At 45.5% G+C, this 19,693-nt stretch overlaps 4 protein-coding genes across 17 annotated transcripts; 2 read left to right on the top strand and 2 right to left on the bottom strand.

The window, feature by feature from the left end:
* Nucleotides 1-184: 184 nt before the first annotated feature.
* LOC119551302 (protein panoramix) lies at nt 185-2,180 on the top strand. Its single transcript, XM_037860597.1, has one exon. The coding sequence runs from the start codon at nt 261-263 to the stop codon at nt 1,887-1,889; it is 1,629 nt and encodes a 542-aa protein (XP_037716525.1). The 5' UTR covers nt 185-260; the 3' UTR covers nt 1,890-2,180.
* LOC119551300 (kinase D-interacting substrate of 220 kDa) lies at nt 2,028-17,694 on the bottom strand. Of its 14 annotated transcripts, none has more exons than XM_037860584.1 (13): nt 17,144-17,694; nt 12,448-13,019; nt 8,707-8,841; nt 8,358-8,555; nt 5,504-8,298; nt 5,262-5,440; nt 4,967-5,202; nt 4,730-4,900; nt 4,447-4,671; nt 4,284-4,313; nt 4,053-4,149; nt 2,662-2,931; nt 2,028-2,602 (listed from the first exon to the last, which is right to left on the bottom strand). In XM_037860584.1, the coding sequence occupies exons 2-13, from the start codon at nt 12,925-12,927 to the stop codon at nt 2,415-2,417; spliced, it is 5,004 nt and encodes a 1,667-aa protein (XP_037716512.1). In that variant the 5' UTR covers nt 12,928-13,019; nt 17,144-17,694; the 3' UTR covers nt 2,028-2,414. The 14 variants fall into 14 exon arrangements, with proteins under 14 accessions (XP_037716512.1, XP_037716509.1, XP_037716518.1 ...); XM_037860581.1 differs by having other exon boundaries at nt 3,795-4,149; XM_037860590.1 differs by lacking the exon at nt 12,448-13,019 and having other exon boundaries at nt 3,795-4,149; nt 17,144-17,693.
* Nucleotides 17,695-17,768: 74 nt separating this feature from the next.
* Nucleotides 17,769-18,971, top strand: LOC119551303 (queuosine salvage protein). Its single transcript, XM_037860598.1, has 2 exons — nt 17,769-18,098; nt 18,160-18,971. The coding sequence occupies exons 1-2, from the start codon at nt 17,837-17,839 to the stop codon at nt 18,933-18,935; spliced, it is 1,038 nt and encodes a 345-aa protein (XP_037716526.1). The 5' UTR covers nt 17,769-17,836; the 3' UTR covers nt 18,936-18,971.
* On the bottom strand, nt 18,963-19,512 carry LOC119551304 (60S ribosomal protein L29). The gene is made up of 3 exons (XM_037860599.1): nt 19,482-19,512; nt 19,212-19,319; nt 18,963-19,139 (listed from the first exon to the last, which is right to left on the bottom strand). The coding sequence occupies exons 2-3, from the start codon at nt 19,311-19,313 to the stop codon at nt 19,011-19,013; spliced, it is 231 nt and encodes a 76-aa protein (XP_037716527.1). The 5' UTR covers nt 19,314-19,319; nt 19,482-19,512; the 3' UTR covers nt 18,963-19,010.
* Nucleotides 19,513-19,693: the final 181 nt, after the last annotated feature.

The raw sequence follows: 19,693 nt of genomic DNA on the forward strand, positions 1-19,693 counted from the left end.
GGATGGTTGTTTGTGCTTAAAAATATTGTATGGCCCTTTTTATTTGTTAAATTCACTGTGTCTTTAAAATAAAAATATAGTTCTTAAATAAATTAAATATTATAAATCAAAATAGTTATAAATATTTTTTCAAAATTCATTTTGATTCGTCTTATTGTGCCATCTCTAGAAGTGCATTCTCAGCTTTCTTGGGTGGGAAAAATTCAAAGGTTTCCAATTTCATTCATGTAAAGTACAACCAAGAAGGGATTGTAGAAGTCATGGAACCGACGATCAAGCAAGAAATCAAAGTCGAGAACCAGGAGGAAGGGGCCATCAACGAGGATGAGGCCACTCCGCTACGGGAAAGTACAGGACAGACTCCGCCGCACGCTTTTGCGACAGGAGCTGCGGTGGTGGGGTGCGGTTGGGACAGTGATCCGGAGGACGATGGCCTCGGACACCGCTCGGCGCCTCCGACACCTGGCGCACAACTAGAGGCGCCTCGCACTCCGGGTGCCAATCTAGAGCCGCTTCTAGGAGCAATCGAACCGAAGGCTGAGCCGGTGATCAAAGAAGATGCTGATAACCAAGTGCTGGACGACATACTGGCAGATCCCTTCGATATTGTTCCTCAGGCTACATTGACAGCCTCGACGTCCCCGGCGGATGTAAAGCAAACTGTGAAATTGGAGTCGGTTGAGGTGGCCACCCATTTTACGAGCCGAGGCGTCCTGGACGACATGGATCTGTGCAGCCTCGACGACTCCAAGGAGCTGGTGCCAGACAAGCCCCAAGGAACCCGGCCAGTCGTCGAGCAACAAGATCCGATGTCAGAGAATGAACTTTATGCCAAGCAACGTGAGATCCTTAAAGAACTGGGCAAGCATGACATCAAGGAAAACAGCAAGGAAAATAGCGAGGGAAACGGCAGGGAAAAGAAGAAGAAAAAAAAGCACAAGAAGGATCGCTCCCATCGCTCGAACAGAGATCAGGATGAGTCCAGGAAGCGGAAACGAAGCGGCAGTTCGGAGGACGAGGGCGCGAAGGAGAAGCACCATGGCGACCGTCGTGGGCGCAAGCATCGCATTAAGACCGAAAAGCCAGATGAAGAATTGGACTACGTCCCTGTTCGCCCCGATGAGAAGTCCATTCGGCCGGTTAAGTTCTCTAATCTTAGCGAGCGTCCACCGCCGCAGGATGAACTGAATACTAATAATCTGTCCAAGGCTGACAAGCGTAATCTGGCCGTGGCACGGGCGGAGTTGGTGCTGGAACTGTTCGAGAAGAAGGCCAACAAGGAGGTGGCAGAAGAGTTCCACGTGGTGGACACCATCTGCAAACTGCCTGTGAATGACTCCTTTAGAAACCAAGGTTGCTTCGAGAATCCCTCGCCCATATGCAACAACATGAATGTGGTCTACGAGTTCAACTCCACGCCCGGAACCCGAATCGATTTGGCTAAATGGGGCCTAGAAGGAGTGCCCCAGGCTACTGGGAAGCTGCTCCGCCTACTGGGCATCGATGTGGCGCGCCTGAAGCAAATTCAGAGCACGGCCAAGCCATCGCAGCGTATACTCAAGCTGAAAAAGGAGAAGCTCGAACAGGGCTTGGAGCCAACGGAGGAAGTTGACACGGCCACGCTCTACAAGAATGCAGCCACTCAAACGGAACGCAGGACTGCCACCCACGATGCGGGCACACAGGTTCGCTTGGAAAGCCAACTGAAGGGGGCCTTCTGGCAGGATCCGAAATTTGACCCAATGAATTTGACACAGCACCAGTCGAACGTGATGTTAGCCCTGCAGGAGATCTACAAAACCCTGCCTAGCACCGCCGTGGCCGTTCAACTCTACAGGGCACTGCAACCGGCTCTGGCCATCACTCGTGCGGCAGCTCACCAGCATTAACCATTCTCAGACATTTTTTTATTCCAAAGAGCCATGCCAAATGATGCATTCCTTGAGCTCAATGAAGGGATCATAGATTGTAATTGATTTAGTTGTCACAAGTGCCTTTATCAATTGCCTATAAAGGGTCCAACATTGTATTTTCTCAATTATATGTATTTCTCAATCTCTCGCCTAAAGGTAAAGCTATTACCAAACGGCTGTATTAATCGATTAAGTCACCTAATCTCGCGCAATGTATTCTCACTTTCTTTATACAATTAATAAATACACATATGCACATGCATCATACATTTATAACAGGTAGTAAACTCTAATGTGGCTTACAACCAAGACTTGCTAACAAAGTGTCTTTTTCTTAGCGTACCGAGTATACGACTATATCATTGTGTAACCCAAAAGGCAGAGTTCCCACAAAGTCCTCTTGCTATCAGCTAGTTGCATTATAACTAATTTGTAACTAAGCGTAGCTGGCACTAATTGGCCATTCTCATTGGCTGGTTTCACCTAGTAGAGAAGATTGTATCATTTGCGCACTGTAAAGACGAACGGGGCTGATTCCTCCTCCTCCTGCTGTTCCAACAGGGTGGTCCTTATAGTGGTCCGGTGCTCCTGGGCCTCCACATCATCGTAGTCCACTGAGGACGAGCGCAGCAGCTGGAACTGTGAGTTGGAATCGTTTCTGGTGATGATCAGCGAGGCGGGACGGGGTCCTAAAAAAGATATTGGCTTTATAAGTTTAGTTTTTGGTTTGGTGATTGGAAAACATCACCTGATGGCGGCTTGGTTGTTAAGCGCTTGCTAGATCCTTGGGCTTCCGCCTGTCGTTCGGAAACATATTCGACATTTGGCGTTAGTTTGTTGCCATTATTGTTGTTATTATTGGTCGCCGCTTGTTGGATCGATACCCGCTTGTCGGCCTTGACGCTGCCCTGCTGCTTCAAAATGGAATCCCGACCTGTCGGCTGTTGCACGGAACTGGAGCCGGAGGAGCCCAGCAATGGCGTTGTCATTGCGGCTCCGGCACTCGGCGAGTCGAGTTCTAAAAATCATACGGATGAGGGAGATTTAGTCAGGGAACTAGGGGGATTACCAGCCACGAGAGGTGCTAACCCGGTGAAGTTATAGTAACCAGGTGAATAAAAGCAACCAATTAACTCAGAACAGAGGTTAAAGGCGGAACATAAACACAGATAGAAGCTGAATAAAATGCAAGAGGTAACGAGTTGTTCATAAGATATCTCATTTATTTGATGTTTCATCTCACGCTAGGGATAGACATAGGATTTAGTTGGGGTATGATTAGAATACCATTCGGTTAGTGGTTCATGTTTTTCGTGGGCGATTAACAATTTTAAATGTTCTGTGTGTGTGTGTGGGTGTTTGTGTGGCAAATAATTATTAACTAATCTTCGGCATATAACAATTGGAATGATTTAGTAATCGCAGAACTCAAATATTAGTAATAGTAGATAATACTGACCGGATCAAAGCCAAGCCAAAGCAAAAGTTTAACAAATAATACGTAAAATCATGTTTCGGATGATATGCTATATGCTATTGGTTTTGGTCTGGTTTCATTTGGCTCAGACATTGGTCCAGCGTTCGAAATGGTTCAGTTTTGTCAGACTTTAAAAGTTAAGAACGACACAACCCCATGCAGCTTAACTAGGTACGCAGTTGAACGGGTGCATCCGCGGGTTAGGTGCCCTCACAGCTTGGTGTCGTCGTAGGCCTGTTCGCCGGAGGCATTGGGTATGACCACCACCATGGGCAGGGAACTGGACTCGTGCAGCAGCTCGCTGCTAACCGAGATCTGCCGCGATGCCCGATGATAACCACCACCACCACCAAACACCGAGTCAACATGCATTAGGTCGAGCGTGCTACCGCTCAGATCGTTACCATTGCCCAGGTGCAGGCCACCGCCACCTGAGCCACCATGACCCCCTCCTCCGGGAACACCCACCAGAGTGCTCAGGCTCTGCAGGGAATGCGAGCTAACGCTCCGATTGTACTCCGCATGCAAGTACTGGTTGTTGTTGTTGTTGTGGTTGCTTATCTTGACCCCGTACTGCATCTGATCATCGGATGGCGAACCGAACTCGGATGACTCGCGGATGGGTGCTAATTGCAGTTGTGCGGCTGCCGCCAACATCTCACCTGTGGGACTCGGTCGCTCGCTACTGGCCACATCCTCGTAGGCCTCCTCGTTGAGAGTCTGCAGGGTGCCGCAGATCATCTGCTCCTCCAGCGTCACCTAACAATGAACCATCTATATTAGCTAAGGCCTTTACTATATCACATACATATTTGATTTGTTATGGGGTTTTGCACAAATGTGGGCTTAGAATTTTGGGTTTCAGTCTGTGTCACTTAGTGTCTGAGCTTTACCTGCAAATACTCGTAGTCATGCACTTTTGACTGCATTTCGTTTCGGTTTGTTAAAATGGTCGGAATAAGAATAGATCAAAGCACATGAGTTAGAGCGAATCGGTCTTTTGAAGATGCTGCTGCCCGATCCTACAATTTCTAACCACGAGAGGGCTCATCTTACCTGTTTCTCCATATGGCTCACGGAGTTCTTCCGCGACAAGGACTCTCTGGGTGGCTGCATGAGGGCATCCGTAACATCCTTGATCATCGGGACATTCGATGGAGCCTCTAGAGCGGCGGGCTGCTGTGGCTGACGCGGCTGCTTCCTGGGCATGCGCTCGCATTCCCGCAGAGTGGTGATCAGCAGGCGGAACAACTCCCAGTGGCCAAAGCTCAGGCCCAGAACCTATCCATAGGGCAATAATAAATAAGGGAAAACTAAAGGAATCTAGTTAGAACACTACCGATTTCAGATCCGGCATATCACAGTGCTTCAGCACACGTCCATTGATGGCATTCTCGCGGAGCACGGGCGCCAGTTTGGCCAACGCCGGCTTCATATCCTCAATGCGCTCCAGCAGGCTGATGACTCCCTCCACGGTTAAGTCGGTCAGCTTGGTTTGCAAGATGTCATCCTGTGTTAAATATTATATAAGCTTTATAATCAATTCCTTTCTTATAATGTACAATATAAAACTTACACCAAATGAATCACTTGGCGAGTTAATCAGTGGAGTAACTGGCTCGGTGCTCGAGCTGAGATTCCTAGAGCGCAGCTCATTGGCAGGATACTCGTTCTGGAACATTTGGTAGGGTGGAAAGGCCTGGGGCGAAGGCACATAGGTGGTGGGCGCTGGGAATTGACGCATGGTATTGGAAACGCTGGGTCTTGCCTGTATCACTAGGGAACCCTCGTCCTCGATAGTTTGCTGGTCCTCTGTGGATGTCATTTCAATTAGATCCTGTGTTCGATCTTCAGTTTTCTTAAAAACTCACCCTTTAAGACCTTTCTTAGGTAAGGATCCAGATTAATGGTGAACGGCAAAAAGATTCGCAGATCCGCCACCAATAGATCTGATTTGTGCAGCTGCAGGAAGGCGTCCAACTTTCGTTCATCGCGATCCAATTCCAGGAGCGGAGCAGCCTCCCTCAAGTAGGCGAGCTTTGGACGAAGCCTGGTGGGATTTATTAGATTAAATATACGAATCTTTCAAGACTAAATCAAGGGTTTAACTCACTTCTCGTAAACGCTTTGCAGGGACACACTCTCATCCGCATTGCCATCCATGAACTGATCGTGATGTAGCACTATCATACTAGCCCGCAGGGGCCACTGCTCCGTCAGATTTATCCAGGAACTCAGGCGATACCAGCTGAAATCAATCTGGAAGGCCTTGAGCAAGCGCACCGTGATGTAGATCACATTCATCAGGCGGCGCATACTTCGCGGATTCACATCGCTGAAGTAATCATCTGTGAGCACAATGCGGGACAAGTCCAACACGGTCTGCGGATTCTGGCCCAGGCGGTGAAGATTGGAGCCCGTGGAGCTGGCCACGGATTCAGAGAGACGCAGCTTCTTTCCACCGCCCGCACGAGCGGGTCCTCGCAGCTTCTCCTGACTGGAGATTATCTCCGAGGCGTTGGATAACCGACGAGCGGATACAGAGTGACCCAGAGTGGGCCCATCGTCAGTCTGGTAATCTCCCCCTCCACTTCGCTTGAACAGCAGCGCTGTCATCTGCGCTCGCTGCACCTTTCTCAATCCAGAATTCTGTAGATAAACAGGGAGATGCACCAAGTTCCTGAGGAAATCGTGTCCTCCAATTCCGCCCTCCGTGAACAGCCGTCGACTGTTGGCTTCCGCCGCTTTGGCAATGACATGGGGATCCACAGAGATGAGCAGCACAAATGGTCGATTGGGTGAGGAAAGAAGGGTTTGTACAGCGTTCAAGAGGGTGAGAATCCTCTCCGTGTCGCACGAATCCAAGGCATCAATTACGCCCACCAAGCGACTCTGCTGAGTGGTGAACGCATCCAGGCACTTGACCATGTCCGTCATTACGGCCACCTCTGCTCCCAGCATGGTCAACGGAGCAGACTCACTGGACCGAACGGCTCTCTTCAGCAGACGAATGTGGGAGGTGAACAGGGATACAAACACCTTGGCCAGGACATGGAGATGCGTGCAGATGAGGGTGCCCATGACTGCGGCAATTACATAGAGACCCACTAGGATCTGTTCCTTCTGTTCCTTTTGCTCCTTCTGCTCCTTAGGATCCTCCTTATCGGCAAACGTGAAGTAGACCACGATGAGGGAGATGCCAGAGGTCAGGGTAACAAGTGCCAGTTCGAAGATCAACACGATGGGAATGCAGCACATGCGGCGCCATCGCCAGCCCACATCCACCTTCAAGCACTTGGGCCGGAAGGCTCGATACAAGCGCGTGGCCAGCCATCCATAGTGAGATTCGATGGCATCGAGGAGGGAGGCCAGCATATGGGCCACTGCTCCATCGCCCGTTGGCGAAGCACTATTGGCCTCAGCAAAGTGAAACCGCACGGGTTTGGCCTGTGAATCCGACTGGGGTCCTGGGGGATGGCAAAAGGCCACCTGTAGTATCAGGCGCAACCTCGTAATCCTCTTCTCCAGGCCATGTTGCACTGAGTAGGCCCACTGCATATCCATTTGATAGTTGCAGTACCTGACAGCCGCCAGGAGCAGATATGCGAGCAGTAGGAATCCCATGCCCGAGGAGGCGCCTACCACTGCCGACTTGGTGCTTAGTCCCACAATCGTCCCAATAAGCAGAGCCAGATGAAAGCAGACAATGAAAAGCAGACCGCTTGTTCGGATCGGGGGTTCCGCCCATTGGCGCGCAAAGTTGTTCATCTCGTCGCGCAGCTTGTTTAGCAGAAAGCTCTTCCCACTGCCCCACTTGGCATAGAGTCCAACGGTGATGGGCGTGGTTAATGTCGGCTCACTGAGCACATCCGCCAGGGCGGAGGAATAGAGTTCGTAGCCCAGCATGCCCTCGGAATCCTCGTTGGTGTTCAGCCGTCTGGCGCCGAACACTTGACCCAATATGGTCTTCTGGTGCAGGGAGTCAATGTTGTACGGGGTTTCTCCGGCCTTGTTGGCCCGGTACAGAAGCTGGCTGTGCTTGGGATTCCGCAGGAGAGCCTCCACAATTGCCTTGCTCCTTGCCCGCATCGCAATGTGCAGGCAGGTGTCGCCTCTTTTGTCACTGGCAGTCACCTTGGCCTTCCGATCCAGCAACATGTGCACAATCTCCAAGTTCCGATTCCTAACGGCTCTCAGCAGGGGAGTATCCCCATCCTTGGTGCAGGATTCCAGGTCGGGATTGGTGGCCAGCAGTAGTTTCACAATCGGCGTGTGTCCCTTTTCCACCGCAGTGTAAATGGCCGTCTTGCGATCTTTTCCCTGTATATCCACATCAGCATGTTTTTTGAGCAAGGCCTCCACCACAGTTCGGTGGCCTGCCTTCACAGCATGGATGAGGGGTGTATCTGCTCCACGGTCCTGGATATTTATGTAGGCACCAGCTGCAATCAGGGAGGCAGCTATATCCTGGAAGCCCTCTCGACTCGCTATGCAAAGAGCGGTCATTCCGTCCTTGTCCAAGGCATTTACATTGGGTTTCTTCTCGAGCAGGGAACTAACGCAATCTGTGTGGCCACCGGCAGCTGCCACGAGGAGCGGTGTCCACGAGTACATGCCCGCGGTGTCCACATTGGCTCCAGCCTTAACCAAAGTATCCACAATCTCCACATTTCCTCGCCTGCAGGCCCAAACAAGCGCCGTCGTTCCATATTTATCACCCACATTCACTTTAGCGCCGCGTTGCACCAGAAGCTCCACGATGTCCTTGTAGCCACGCCCTGCCGCCCACAACAGGGCGCCCAGATGGTAGTTACCATGGGCATTGCCATCGGCTCCTTTGTCCAGCAGAAGGCGCACCAGCTCCGTGTGCCCTCGGTAGGCAGCCCACATCAAACTGGTCCAGCCACCCTGGGAAGACATTCAATGATTAGCTTGATTCGGAATTGCAATTTGAGGATAGGACTCACCATATCGCGATGCTCCACCTCGGCTCCATGGTCTAGCAGCAGTTGGACCACATCAAAGTGGCCATTCCGGGAGGCACACAGCAGTGCAGTCCAGTTATCCAAGTCCTCCGCTTGGACATCGGCACCACGGGCCAGGAATTCCCGGACAAAGGCAGTCAGACCACGTCCAGCAACTACCATCAACACTGTGGTGGCATTCTGCAGGATATTCAAAAGGTTCCATATTTTTAAAACTAGTTTTTAACCAAAAGGACAGAATGATCGCTATACTTAAGATATGGTGTTCCCATAAAATATTCTGTTTGATGAATCTTTAGAAACTGTTGTTTCCAATGTTTAAGAACCTCACCTCATCCCGATCATCGATGGTGAGATGTCGGCTATCCAAAATAGCGCGCAGACCGGAAATATCATTGTTATCGATGTACTGCAACAAGGCGCGATGTCCCAGCGAACCCATGGAGTCTCCGTAGCGATTTATGTTCTGCACAAAGAGGTATCGAATTAGTGGGTTTCAAAATATAAGTATTATACAATCTTAAAATTAATACTTCAACCGAACATCATGCAAATAAAAACTGTTGGTTTTTAGCTAAACTTGTACCAGTTATTCGTGTTAAGAAGCAATTAAAACGCAGAAACTATAACTCATATTTAAAAATGTTGCAACATTTGGTAGGGGAAATACAACGATTAGAGACTTCCGTCGCCTCCAGGGGGTCAGAGTTGAACAATTCGCATGCTTAACTTAAAGCCAAAAGAACCACAACATTGGGAAGTAGTTATTCTTATACAAACAGAATATGTTTATCTTAGTGCTTAATAATGGTGTATTGTTCAAATTATCCATAGGTTCATGATTGAGTCATGGAACTTTATTGCCAATAAATTAGTTATGTGGGTTATAAAAAGCCACCACCACCAATCACCGAAAAACGGTTCTCCAAGAAATCAAAATACAATGGAAGGTTATAGGCGATATTTGTGGGAATTTTCTAAAAATATCAAAGGGTAATTCCTGGGACTCATATCTTCAGCGTTGAGACATGCAAGAGTGCACGATATCTAAGTCCCTGGTTAAATAGATATTCATCTAGTCGGGTAATCGCACATCTTAACGATAACGTCACAGATTGCCATATTTGTTATTTGAACAATTGCCAACCACCACCTCTCACGCATTGCAGTAGCTTGGCTTTAATTTATTTGCTTATTCTAATTAATTTTGTTGAACCTTCGGTCTTTATTGGATCAATGGAACATAAACAGTTTGGTTTATTGGCTAGGCAAAGTTGGTCTTGCTGTGTTCAGATTTAGATTATATCGCCTTCGCCACGGGTTTGGGTTTCATTCGAAGGTGTTAAAATGCACTGGGCCATAACGAAGGGAAGTAAAACGGTACAGTAAATACTAAATACAAAATGGTAAACAAAGTTACCGCTGAACAGATCTAACATGAGATCTAATTGCTGTTCTATAAGCACCCTAGAACGAGTCAAATAAATGCGTATCAGTGGGGAAAGTTGTCTGGCCGAAAAGAATAGATAGAAATTAGATTAGTCAGATAACTCCGATTTACGACTGCAAGTGTACGGCGTGAGTAAATTTTATTAGTCTGGAATATGTTTATTTATATTTTTTATCGCCAAATAACCATCGGTATTTCCTTTCTACGAGGAAGTGCTATGTGCTGAGATGGAACTTCTTTGTATCTGTTTGTATTCTTAATCTCTGGATGTGTTGCTGATATTTTTTAATCGTTTGTGAAGTATGTTTACAATGTATAACTAATAGGTCTGACTAATTTAGTCAATGGTGTTGCTTTTCACTCTCGAATACTTTACATTTTTCCCCTTTTTCTTGGCCGGCGATCGCAAGTTATTCAAGCTCAGCCGCGAGGCATTCAGTATCAATTCATCAAAGCTCTTTGATAGTTTCATTTTGTCAGCTGATTCTCGTTCCACAGTCTCCGGTTTTGATTTAGATAAATTGTATTTTATTTGGATTTATTTATGGGCTTCTGTACGTGCGTCAAGCTTATAGAACTCGGTGTTCTCCGCATTGGATTGCATCCACTGGCCACAGTCTCACTGAATGGCACTTTAATTAAGTGCCAGTATGTGCATAATATTTCTGCATTTTCTTAATTGTTTTATTGTTTTCACTGTTGTTTTTCTTTTCCGCACTGCCAATTAATTGACAATTTAATTCCTCTGGATATTTGCTTTCTAGTTTTGTGGTAAGTATATACACTGCGCGCTTTTCCTGGCCGATCGCTCGATCGATGCAACCTGCCGCCTTAAAAGCCCGTCGTCGTCTGAGCCATCTTATCAAGCGTTTTGTTAACGGACAGTGAGAAATTAAGTTTACACGCAACCCGAAGCGAGCATCGCTTTTCAGCCCGATTACAGTCGTTGTCGGTGGGTGGTGTGGCGGAGACACGGGTGGGTATGGGTATGTGCGATTTTGGTAGCTTGGTTTCGTGCCGCAAATATAGTAATTGGCCACTCGAAACGTGTTTGCCGATTTGGGAGCTATTGCTTTTGGAGCCGCTCCTGCTGCCACGAGCGTTGCACAAAGACTGATTGACCAGGTTTTGTGGTCACAACACAACATCGAGTCTGGTTATTTTTATACTGCCTTGCGTAAAGAGTTTCACTTGAATTTATGCTTAGAAGAAGGTCGCTGCTGGCCTCATCGATTCCATTAGGTTATTGGACAGCGAGTCCTTTGGCCTCCGTCGATTTGCCCAGCAATTAATTAGTTTGTGGAGGTAAAATACTCGGCTGGGTGTGTAGAGTATCGGTTTCACTGTGATAATTATGCCAGACTTCGGGAGATTAGGTTGTTTCAGTACCAGAAGTACTTTCGACAGTGACAGAAGGCGATCGATAAGATGAAGACGTTTAATGAACGATTGCCAATTTGTATGTTTGTTTTCCGACTCGAGTCTCGAGTGCCTGCAATTGAGTCGCACGTCACTTGAGGTTGAGGTTGCCTAATGGATTCTCATCGGCGAGAGCTTGTAGTAATGGGTTAAGTTTCGCTGCGTCAGTGGAAGCCCAGCCCAGAAGAACACCAGCGAAGTGCTCTTACAGCATCCGGAAAATTAATAGTAATAGGGTTATGGGTAATCCCTGTGTATGTAAGAGGTATTCAAATTACTGGGTGAACTTTAGATTCGTAGGCCTAAGCTCTATTAATCCCTTCAATTACTGTAACACAGTAAAATGATGCTGCACTTTTCAGGTGTTACATGAGTTCCTTATAAATAGGTTATCTTTACGCCATATTTACGTTTAAGTTACTTTTACGACATTTTTATAAAAAATTAGAATATTATTCTTATCCCGAACCAATGCTCTTTTCTTTAAGGAAACATGTATAATAAACATATTATATTATAGATTTTTGTGTTTTTTTGAGTGTATGTAAATTTTTAAGACGGGCTGAACCTATTAATAGTTTAATAGACATAACTAAATAGGTTCAAATATTATTTCTTGTTTTTTGACTTGCTGTAAATAAAATTCTAATGATATGGTTAGGATTTTTTAGTGTAAAACACTCTAACGATTAATATACCTTTTATAGGTTGTAATAATAGTTTTCAAAGATTGTATTGAAATTTCTTGAAAAAAGGATTAGTGCAATAAAGTGCTTGTATTACCGACGGATTCATCGACTTAGCTTTCATGTGATGTGCTGAACTGGTACATATTTAATTACCCTCAACTGTTTACCAAGCCACCAGTCTTGGAGTGCGAGCGGAGTGGAAGAGTGAAAGAAAGACCATTCTTGGGGCATTAGTGGCACAGAGCGAAGCAGTAAACCAAAGTCAGGAAAAAGAAGAAGCGACTGCATTAAGAATATTTATTTTTAGATCCAGTGCACGCGACCCATACAGGTTTTTTTCGATGGGAGTCCCATACTGTGGTGCGATTTTGTGTGTGTCTTTTGTGTGGCTGTGTTCTGTGGGTATTGGTTTCTATGTACATATGGGGTTAGGCCAATCTCAGGGGTTAGGATCCAACAAGCGGCAGAGCAACAAGGTTACAACACCAACTTAGCCAGGATAATCGGCATTTACGTGGGCATGGATGTGGGAGAAGCGACGCAGGGCCAGGTTGAAGTGACTGAAACGGCGGGAAGGACTTTGGTTGGAGTGCTCCTCGTGCTCCTGGCTGGGACTGGGACTGGGACCCTTCCCATCCGCCGCCGCCACCGCAGCATCCGTCTCCTCCTCGATGTCGATCACGAAGCGGGGCAATGAACTGTGGGGCTTCCGCTCGGTTCCATAGCCCCGATGGGTCTGGCGGGGATTCCTGTGATTCACCGCTGTTATCACTCGCTCCTCGCTCTCCAACAGTGGTTGGTGCAGGGACTGGAGGTCATGGTGGTGCAGATTGCTCACCAGAGCTCCGATGGTGGAGTGACCAGTGATTCTGCTGGGTGAGCTGGGTGATGCTGATGTGGCTGGCGTTGTTGGTGTTGTGGACTCCGAGATGGGAGTTTCCTCTGTGATGGCCGCCTGCTTTTGTGGCTTACGTGGGTGACCATCTTTCGGCATGACTGCTGATCTGGGTTATTGTATATATGATGATATACGATGCACGAGAATTTCAGGTGACAATCGCGAGATGCCTTAGTGCTCTCGGTTATCTAGGACGTGGCTTAGTTAGTATATCATTATTTACGTGACTTAAATCGCTACGAAAGCTTTGCTGTCTACGGCTGTTTAGCTTTATGGAACTGTTAGTGCTTTATGACTGGCATGTCTTGGTCTAATTAAGGCTGTCTGAATGGAATAGCAATGAACGCCATTCCCTAAATGAATCATAATTGACTGATTGATGCAATTTCATCGGGGATTAGGGTGGACCTGAATGGATGTTACTGAATGGACTGGCCTGTCCATCAAGCTGGCTTTGCTTGGGAAATCCCTTGAAGAGAAGGGTGGACAGGCTGATAACACAAACACCTGATAATCAGAAACTGACAACGGTTGGATCACATGATATCTGTGTCTAGTTTCGCTGATAGGAAAGGAGCGCATCTCGACTAAAAAGTTCCTACTTGCTCAACACTTATTACGGATTTGGGGGACACACCTCACTCCCACCCGGGTTCGTCTTTAGGCGGGACTTGAACATTTTCGCCAAACTCTCGCCGCTGAGTTCCGTCTTGAAGGCCGCCTTGCAATCGATGGAATAATTATACTATGTATCTGATTTTTATTGGGAAATTCGATTTGGAACCGCCGAACGAACGTTGGGCACCGAGAGCCGCCAGTAAACTGTCCGCACTTTGCATGAAAGCATCATATAAATGCCCTGGCGACGGGCCCCAAACGATCCGCTCTCTATTTAGTTTTCATTAATTGGGCAAACAGCCCTGATAGCCAGATAGCTTGGATAAGGAATGGATACTAGCCTGTATATAACCGCTTCCTTATAAACAAGAGACAACACACAATGATTATCGTGTTAATTGCCTTTTTATTTCCCACAAAGACAAATAGAAGTGGGTTTCACACCGGAAAGGGATGAGCAGATTCGGTTATCAATGAAGATATTTGCTAGCTGGCAGGTTATAGTGGGTACTTTAAAAATGCTGTAAAGAATAGTGATTTTTCACTAGTTAAACAAAAAGGAGTTGTAGTTCAAAGTTCTTTAAAGGATCAAAGGATTTTGAGAATGAAACGACTACCTATTGTATACCTTTACCTATTTAAATTAAATATTATTTTAGTATTTTGTAACCGACTTTCAAAGCTGCTCACTGCGAAAAGTAAACAAAGTAAAGCATACTTTCGGGAAGAGTCATAAAGTTTATGTAGAATATTTTTATAGAGGTTCGACAGTCAAAAGTAATTCTAATTTCTACATACCCATGAAGGTATATCTTTATATGGAAGGGTGTGGGCGATTCGGGGCGCCGCGTCTAATTGAGACGATAAAACAAACAGATGGAAAACCGTTTGCCTTATCGGTTAAACAATCTGCTTCTGCAAACGTATGGAGTATGTGCCCTCTAAGCCCGGCTGAACCCACCTGGCTGGCATTACCACCTCGGCCAAAGGAGCCGCGAAGTAGTCCAAAGGGGAAGATGCTGCCATAGCCGCCCTGCTCGCCCCGCCGATCCTGTCCAGCATTGCTTGTGGTCGGGGATTCCGGCAGAGGATCCGGATTCAGGGGCGACATCTCCGAGTAGGCGCGGCCCACAAGGTGAAGTTTGGGTGTGCGCCGCATTGTTATAACGATTACAAACGGTTAATAATGAGGTAACGCGAGAACACCTTTATCTTTTATCAGTTTCACAGCACAAATATTTATTTCCCCCTACGGGGATCACACGAAACTGGGCATCTCCCGGCGAAAAACAGTGAAATACACGCCACCGAACCGATGGGCATATATATTATATGCTGTCTAGGCAAATTGGCGAAAACCGAGATTACAATCTATTTGAAATATTATAGAAAACACACCGATTAGAGGAGCGCACGCGGCGCGCTCTGCTGGAAAACTAAATGGAATTGGAAGCGAAACCGCTGGCGCAGAAAGAGAAACGAGTGCTCGTCAATCGCTCGCCGGGCTCCCCTTTGTTTTACTTTTTTTTCTTTATTCGGCTTTTTGATAAAATGAGAAACTGTTACCCCAAAAATAACGGTGTTTATCAAACTAGGCGTGTGTGCCCAGACACACACGTGATGCGCGAATGTGGGCGATGCCGCAATGGAAATAAAAGCGAAAAACTATAGGGACTAAGAACCACCGAAGCGTTCAATACCCTTGTTTAAGTACTGGAAACCCCGAGGTTCTCCTTCACATAACTTGGTAATATTCAGTAAAGGAAGGTCGTGACAACTCACAGGAAGGGCATATAAACACATGAACAATATTTAAAAAATGGCTAGTTTTATACGATGTTACTCTACCAGAAAATTTACCTTAGTTATACTATTATATATATTTGATTTATATATTTGAATTGGAGGTATAAGTACATAACTGATAAATTACATACATAAATAGTCAGTTTCAGGGGGCTTATATGCATGCTTAAACTTATTTCAACCAAAAGAAACAAATTCGAAATTTAGGAACAAAATATTCTAACAACTAAAAATTATATCTTCTAAAAACTATTATAAACTATTAAGATTAAATCTTCTTAATTTGTTGATTTGGACCTTAAACCGAAACAGCTTAATATTTTAAGAACTCTAGCTGTGTGTGCTAAATTATTACCAAAATAAATAGAGCATAGGGCTTTAAATTCATTTAAGAAATCTGTTTTATTTAAAAAGCAAGGAACTTTTTTTTATCACATTTTCCATTAAACTATAATTTGTATTGTAACATTTTTGAATTACATTTTTGTATTAATTCCATTTAAGTGACTGAAGGCTCCGGTTGAAGTAGGCCAATATTCGAAAGAAAGAAAAAAGTATTTTTTCCGAAACTATTTTTAACCCAAAAAAGAACAACTAATCTGAGTGGGTTCTGGGCTATCAATACGGATTAAAAGTGAAATCTAATCAAAAAATTGATTGCTCATTTTGACCACCTTTACAAACGAATAAAACATTGTAAAAATCATTATTATTCAATTTGTTCAAAGAACGATTGCGGAAAATTTTGCTAATCGCAAGGGAATTTGAACCACAATGAGTAACACAATTGGTTTATGTTTTAATGAGTAATAACACTAAAATCATTGATTACTGGAAGTAATTCCTTCGGGTATACAGAGAATAGAGTTTATTTTTCTTATCCACTTTTGGTTCTGTTTTTTCTATATCTTTGTTGATTTGGAGACTCACTCACATTGAAATTCGAGATGCGTCTGTCGCCATTTGCTGAGATTGCTAAATGCGATTCCATGAAATGAGAAATGGAATACACCGGAACACTTTTAGCCATATTCACAATTTTTCACTATATTTATGCAGCTTTGCGTCAGGTGTCGGAACGATACGAAAACAAACTGAGGCACTTCATTCGATGAAATCAGGTGCGATCAATGATAGCCAAATGTCTGATTGATCTCCCAAATTAGCATATATTTGTGAGGCGGTTGATTTAAAGAAGATATCAAGTACCTTTGCAGATTTAGATTCCATCGCTTGTCAAGATCGTTGTGGAAAAATATAGAAATCAATACACGATCGGTTCAAATTAGCACATTGAATTTGATGAGCTGACAGTAATTGACGAAGACGTATCGAAATTTTTTATCTTGATCGCTTTTAAGCTACCTCGACACTCTGAGGATAAAAAATGTGGAGTGCACGATAACGGGAAAGATAAAGAGTGCCTTACTTTCGAGCACGCAGGGTATTATGACAGATTACCAGACAAAACCTATAACCGATAGCGCTCCCTTCAAAAGTAAACAAATAACTAAATTAAACTGATGACGATTTCTAGATGAAACCGAAAATACGGACGGGACGGGGGTGGGTGTTCCGAATACAATATTATTATTATAAAAATAAATGCGGCTATACTGTAAGTGTGTGATTTGCAAGTTCTAGGTCTCTAAGTTTATTTATGTAAACTACTCATATACTTTGTGGTGTGGGGAACTCAAGAACGAAATACAATGGAGAATAGAGTGCACAAGTTATTAGCACATTTTGAGGCTACTTATGGGTCACTACCATACTATACTGTACTGTACTATTTAATTATCGTATTCAGTCGAGTCTACAAATTAAAATAAGGCGGGTATGATGTATGGCAGAAACTTCGGATCGGGTTGAAACCGGATGGGCTCACCTGTTGTCTGGATCAAGGGCACATATATCTGCGAATCCGGATCTTTGGGGCTGTTCTCGGGATCTTCTGGGATCTGGATCTCAAAGCGGAATGAAAACAAACGACAGCTGAGCAGCATTCATTAACAGCTGAGCGCACGTGTATCTGTAAAAGTATCTGTATCCGCGTAGCCGTATCTGTGTGCGGGTGTCTCGGTGTGTGTGTTTGTGGGTGCCAACTGAAACGTCGATAAAATCTTTTTCTTCAACGGCACAAAGAACCTTCGTCACTTGAGTAATTCTTGGGTTATACAAATATTTCCAGTGCATTCACAAAAACAAAGTGTCACACGAACAAACTAAAGACTTTTTTTGTTTGAGCAAGACGACGGCACTTTCGAGGGTTTTCACTGCCCGCACTTCAATCATCACACATTACACAATGATTTACACAAAACTGGCGGCAAATCAGAGTAACACTCTTGCCATTTAATTGTTATTTGCGTATATAATTTCACGAGCGACGAGCGAAATTCGCAGCTCCTTCATGTGTCTTTTCAGGGCTGCCACCCAGTCGAAACTATTCTCGAGACTGTGCAGCCCTGGTGGCGTTGCCAGATGGGCGCCATTCAGAAATCTTCTAATTAAACCAAACGCGTGTTGCAGCGCCAAAAGTCGCGACATATCAATTAAGAAAGTTAATAATATTGCTAAAATGCCTGGAAACAAGCTCAATCCTCGGGAGTCTGGAGCTTATATCGTAGAGCATGCCCAGCATGTTCGGGTTCTGCCCGCCGGCATTGAAAAACTAACCCAGGAGATTGTACAAGGTCTAAAAGAAAAACGCATTGCTGTGGAGAACTTCTCGCAGCATGAATTGCATCCTAATCCGAACACAAATCAGGCGGAAGATTATTCCAAAGCAGCCGATTGGGTCTTTGTGCTGGACACCCTCAACTTTTGCTTTTGGACACCCAGTGAGTAACTATTTACATATATAGTTAAACATCACTTATCTCTAAAACTCATCCCCTAAAGATAACTATACCAAATACAAGGTCGACGGCTACACCGGGTACTTTGCTCTATGTGCCGCCGTTAAAAGAACCATCAAAGAAGGGGTGGATGTGATCAACCCCAAATTCTACTCCGAGATCGATCTTAAGACCCTGGAGAGCATTTTCCGTTCTGACGACGGGGAGACTGAGATTCCCCTGATTCAAAAGCGCCTTGAGTCGCTCCATGAAGTGGGAAAAGTTATAATCGCGAAGTATGAAGGCAGTTTTGAAAATGTTATCAAGAAAGCCGACAAATCGGCGGTGCGTCTGCTGGATCTCATTGTGGAGGAGTTTCCCTGCTTTCGCGATGAGGCGGAATTCGCCGGAAAGAGAGTTTCCATCTTGAAGCGAGCCCAGATCCTGGTGGGCGATGTGTGGTCCTGCTACAGAGGACAAGGACTTGGCTACTTTAAAGACATCGATCAGATAACCATGTTTGCCGACTACCGCATTCCTCAGGTACTGGTGCACTTCGGCAGTTTGGAGTACACCAGCGAGCTGATGGAGTTCCTCAAGTCGGATACCATTCTGGAGAACGGTGATCCCCGGGAGGTGGAGATACGCGGCGCCTCCATATACATCATAGAACAAGTCCGAGATGCTGTGCTGAAGATACTCCAGGAGCAACACCCCGAAATCGCACTGGACAATGTGAACTCCATTGTGATCGATCAGTACCTGTGGGACTACCGGCGTCAGCACAATGCCGACTTGGAGCACATCCCCTTCCACAAGGTGCTGAGCATCTACTACTAGCCACGGCAACGCAAATAAAGACGGATATTTGTTAAACTGTTTTGTCCTTTAATGATCCGCAATCGGAAGAATCATCTACAGAGTAACAGGCTTGGGCTTTCCCTGCTGGCCAGCGATGCGCTCGTTGTATCGCTTGACGGACTCCTCGCGGGAGAGGTTTCCCTTGCGGGCATAACGCTGGTTGATCAGGAACTTCACATCCATCTGGTCGGGTGGGGAAGATATGAGGATTATTAGTAATCCACTAGGATTTCGAGGGACAATGCAAATACTTACACCCAGAGTGCTCTCGTGGCGTTTGCGCAGCGGGCGCTTGATGCCATTGCGATGGGCCTTCTTGTTCTGGTTGTGATTTGTGTGGTTCTTGGACTTGGCCATCTTAAGCTGTTCCGGATATCCAAAGGTGCACATGAAAGCAGAAAATATTCTCCATTACAATTTTTGTAAGGCGTTAAAAACTTTGTTTTACTGCTAGCCATTGTAAATGCTAAGAAACCCAGCACTATTGAGGTTTTCCATTACGTTGATTTTGTTTTTGCCACCTACGTTTTTCGCACACTGGAATTCCTAGCTGCAAATAAAGATTTTATAAGTTAGAATAAATTCTATTGGAAAAACGCGGAGCACACTTACGGAAACGCGATGGAAAAGAAGGGAAAGCTAGAGTGGCTGCCAGACAGCGCAGAAAAGGGCCTAAAAAAGGCCAGACACGTGAATTCAGCGTGCTGTTATCCGTGCGCTGTTAAGCGCATTTTGTT

This window comes from Drosophila subpulchrella, chromosome 2R (assembly GCF_014743375.2).
Source record: "Drosophila subpulchrella strain 33 F10 #4 breed RU33 chromosome 2R, RU_Dsub_v1.1 Primary Assembly, whole genome shotgun sequence".
NCBI classification, from domain to species: Eukaryota; Metazoa; Arthropoda; class Insecta; order Diptera; family Drosophilidae; genus Drosophila; species Drosophila subpulchrella.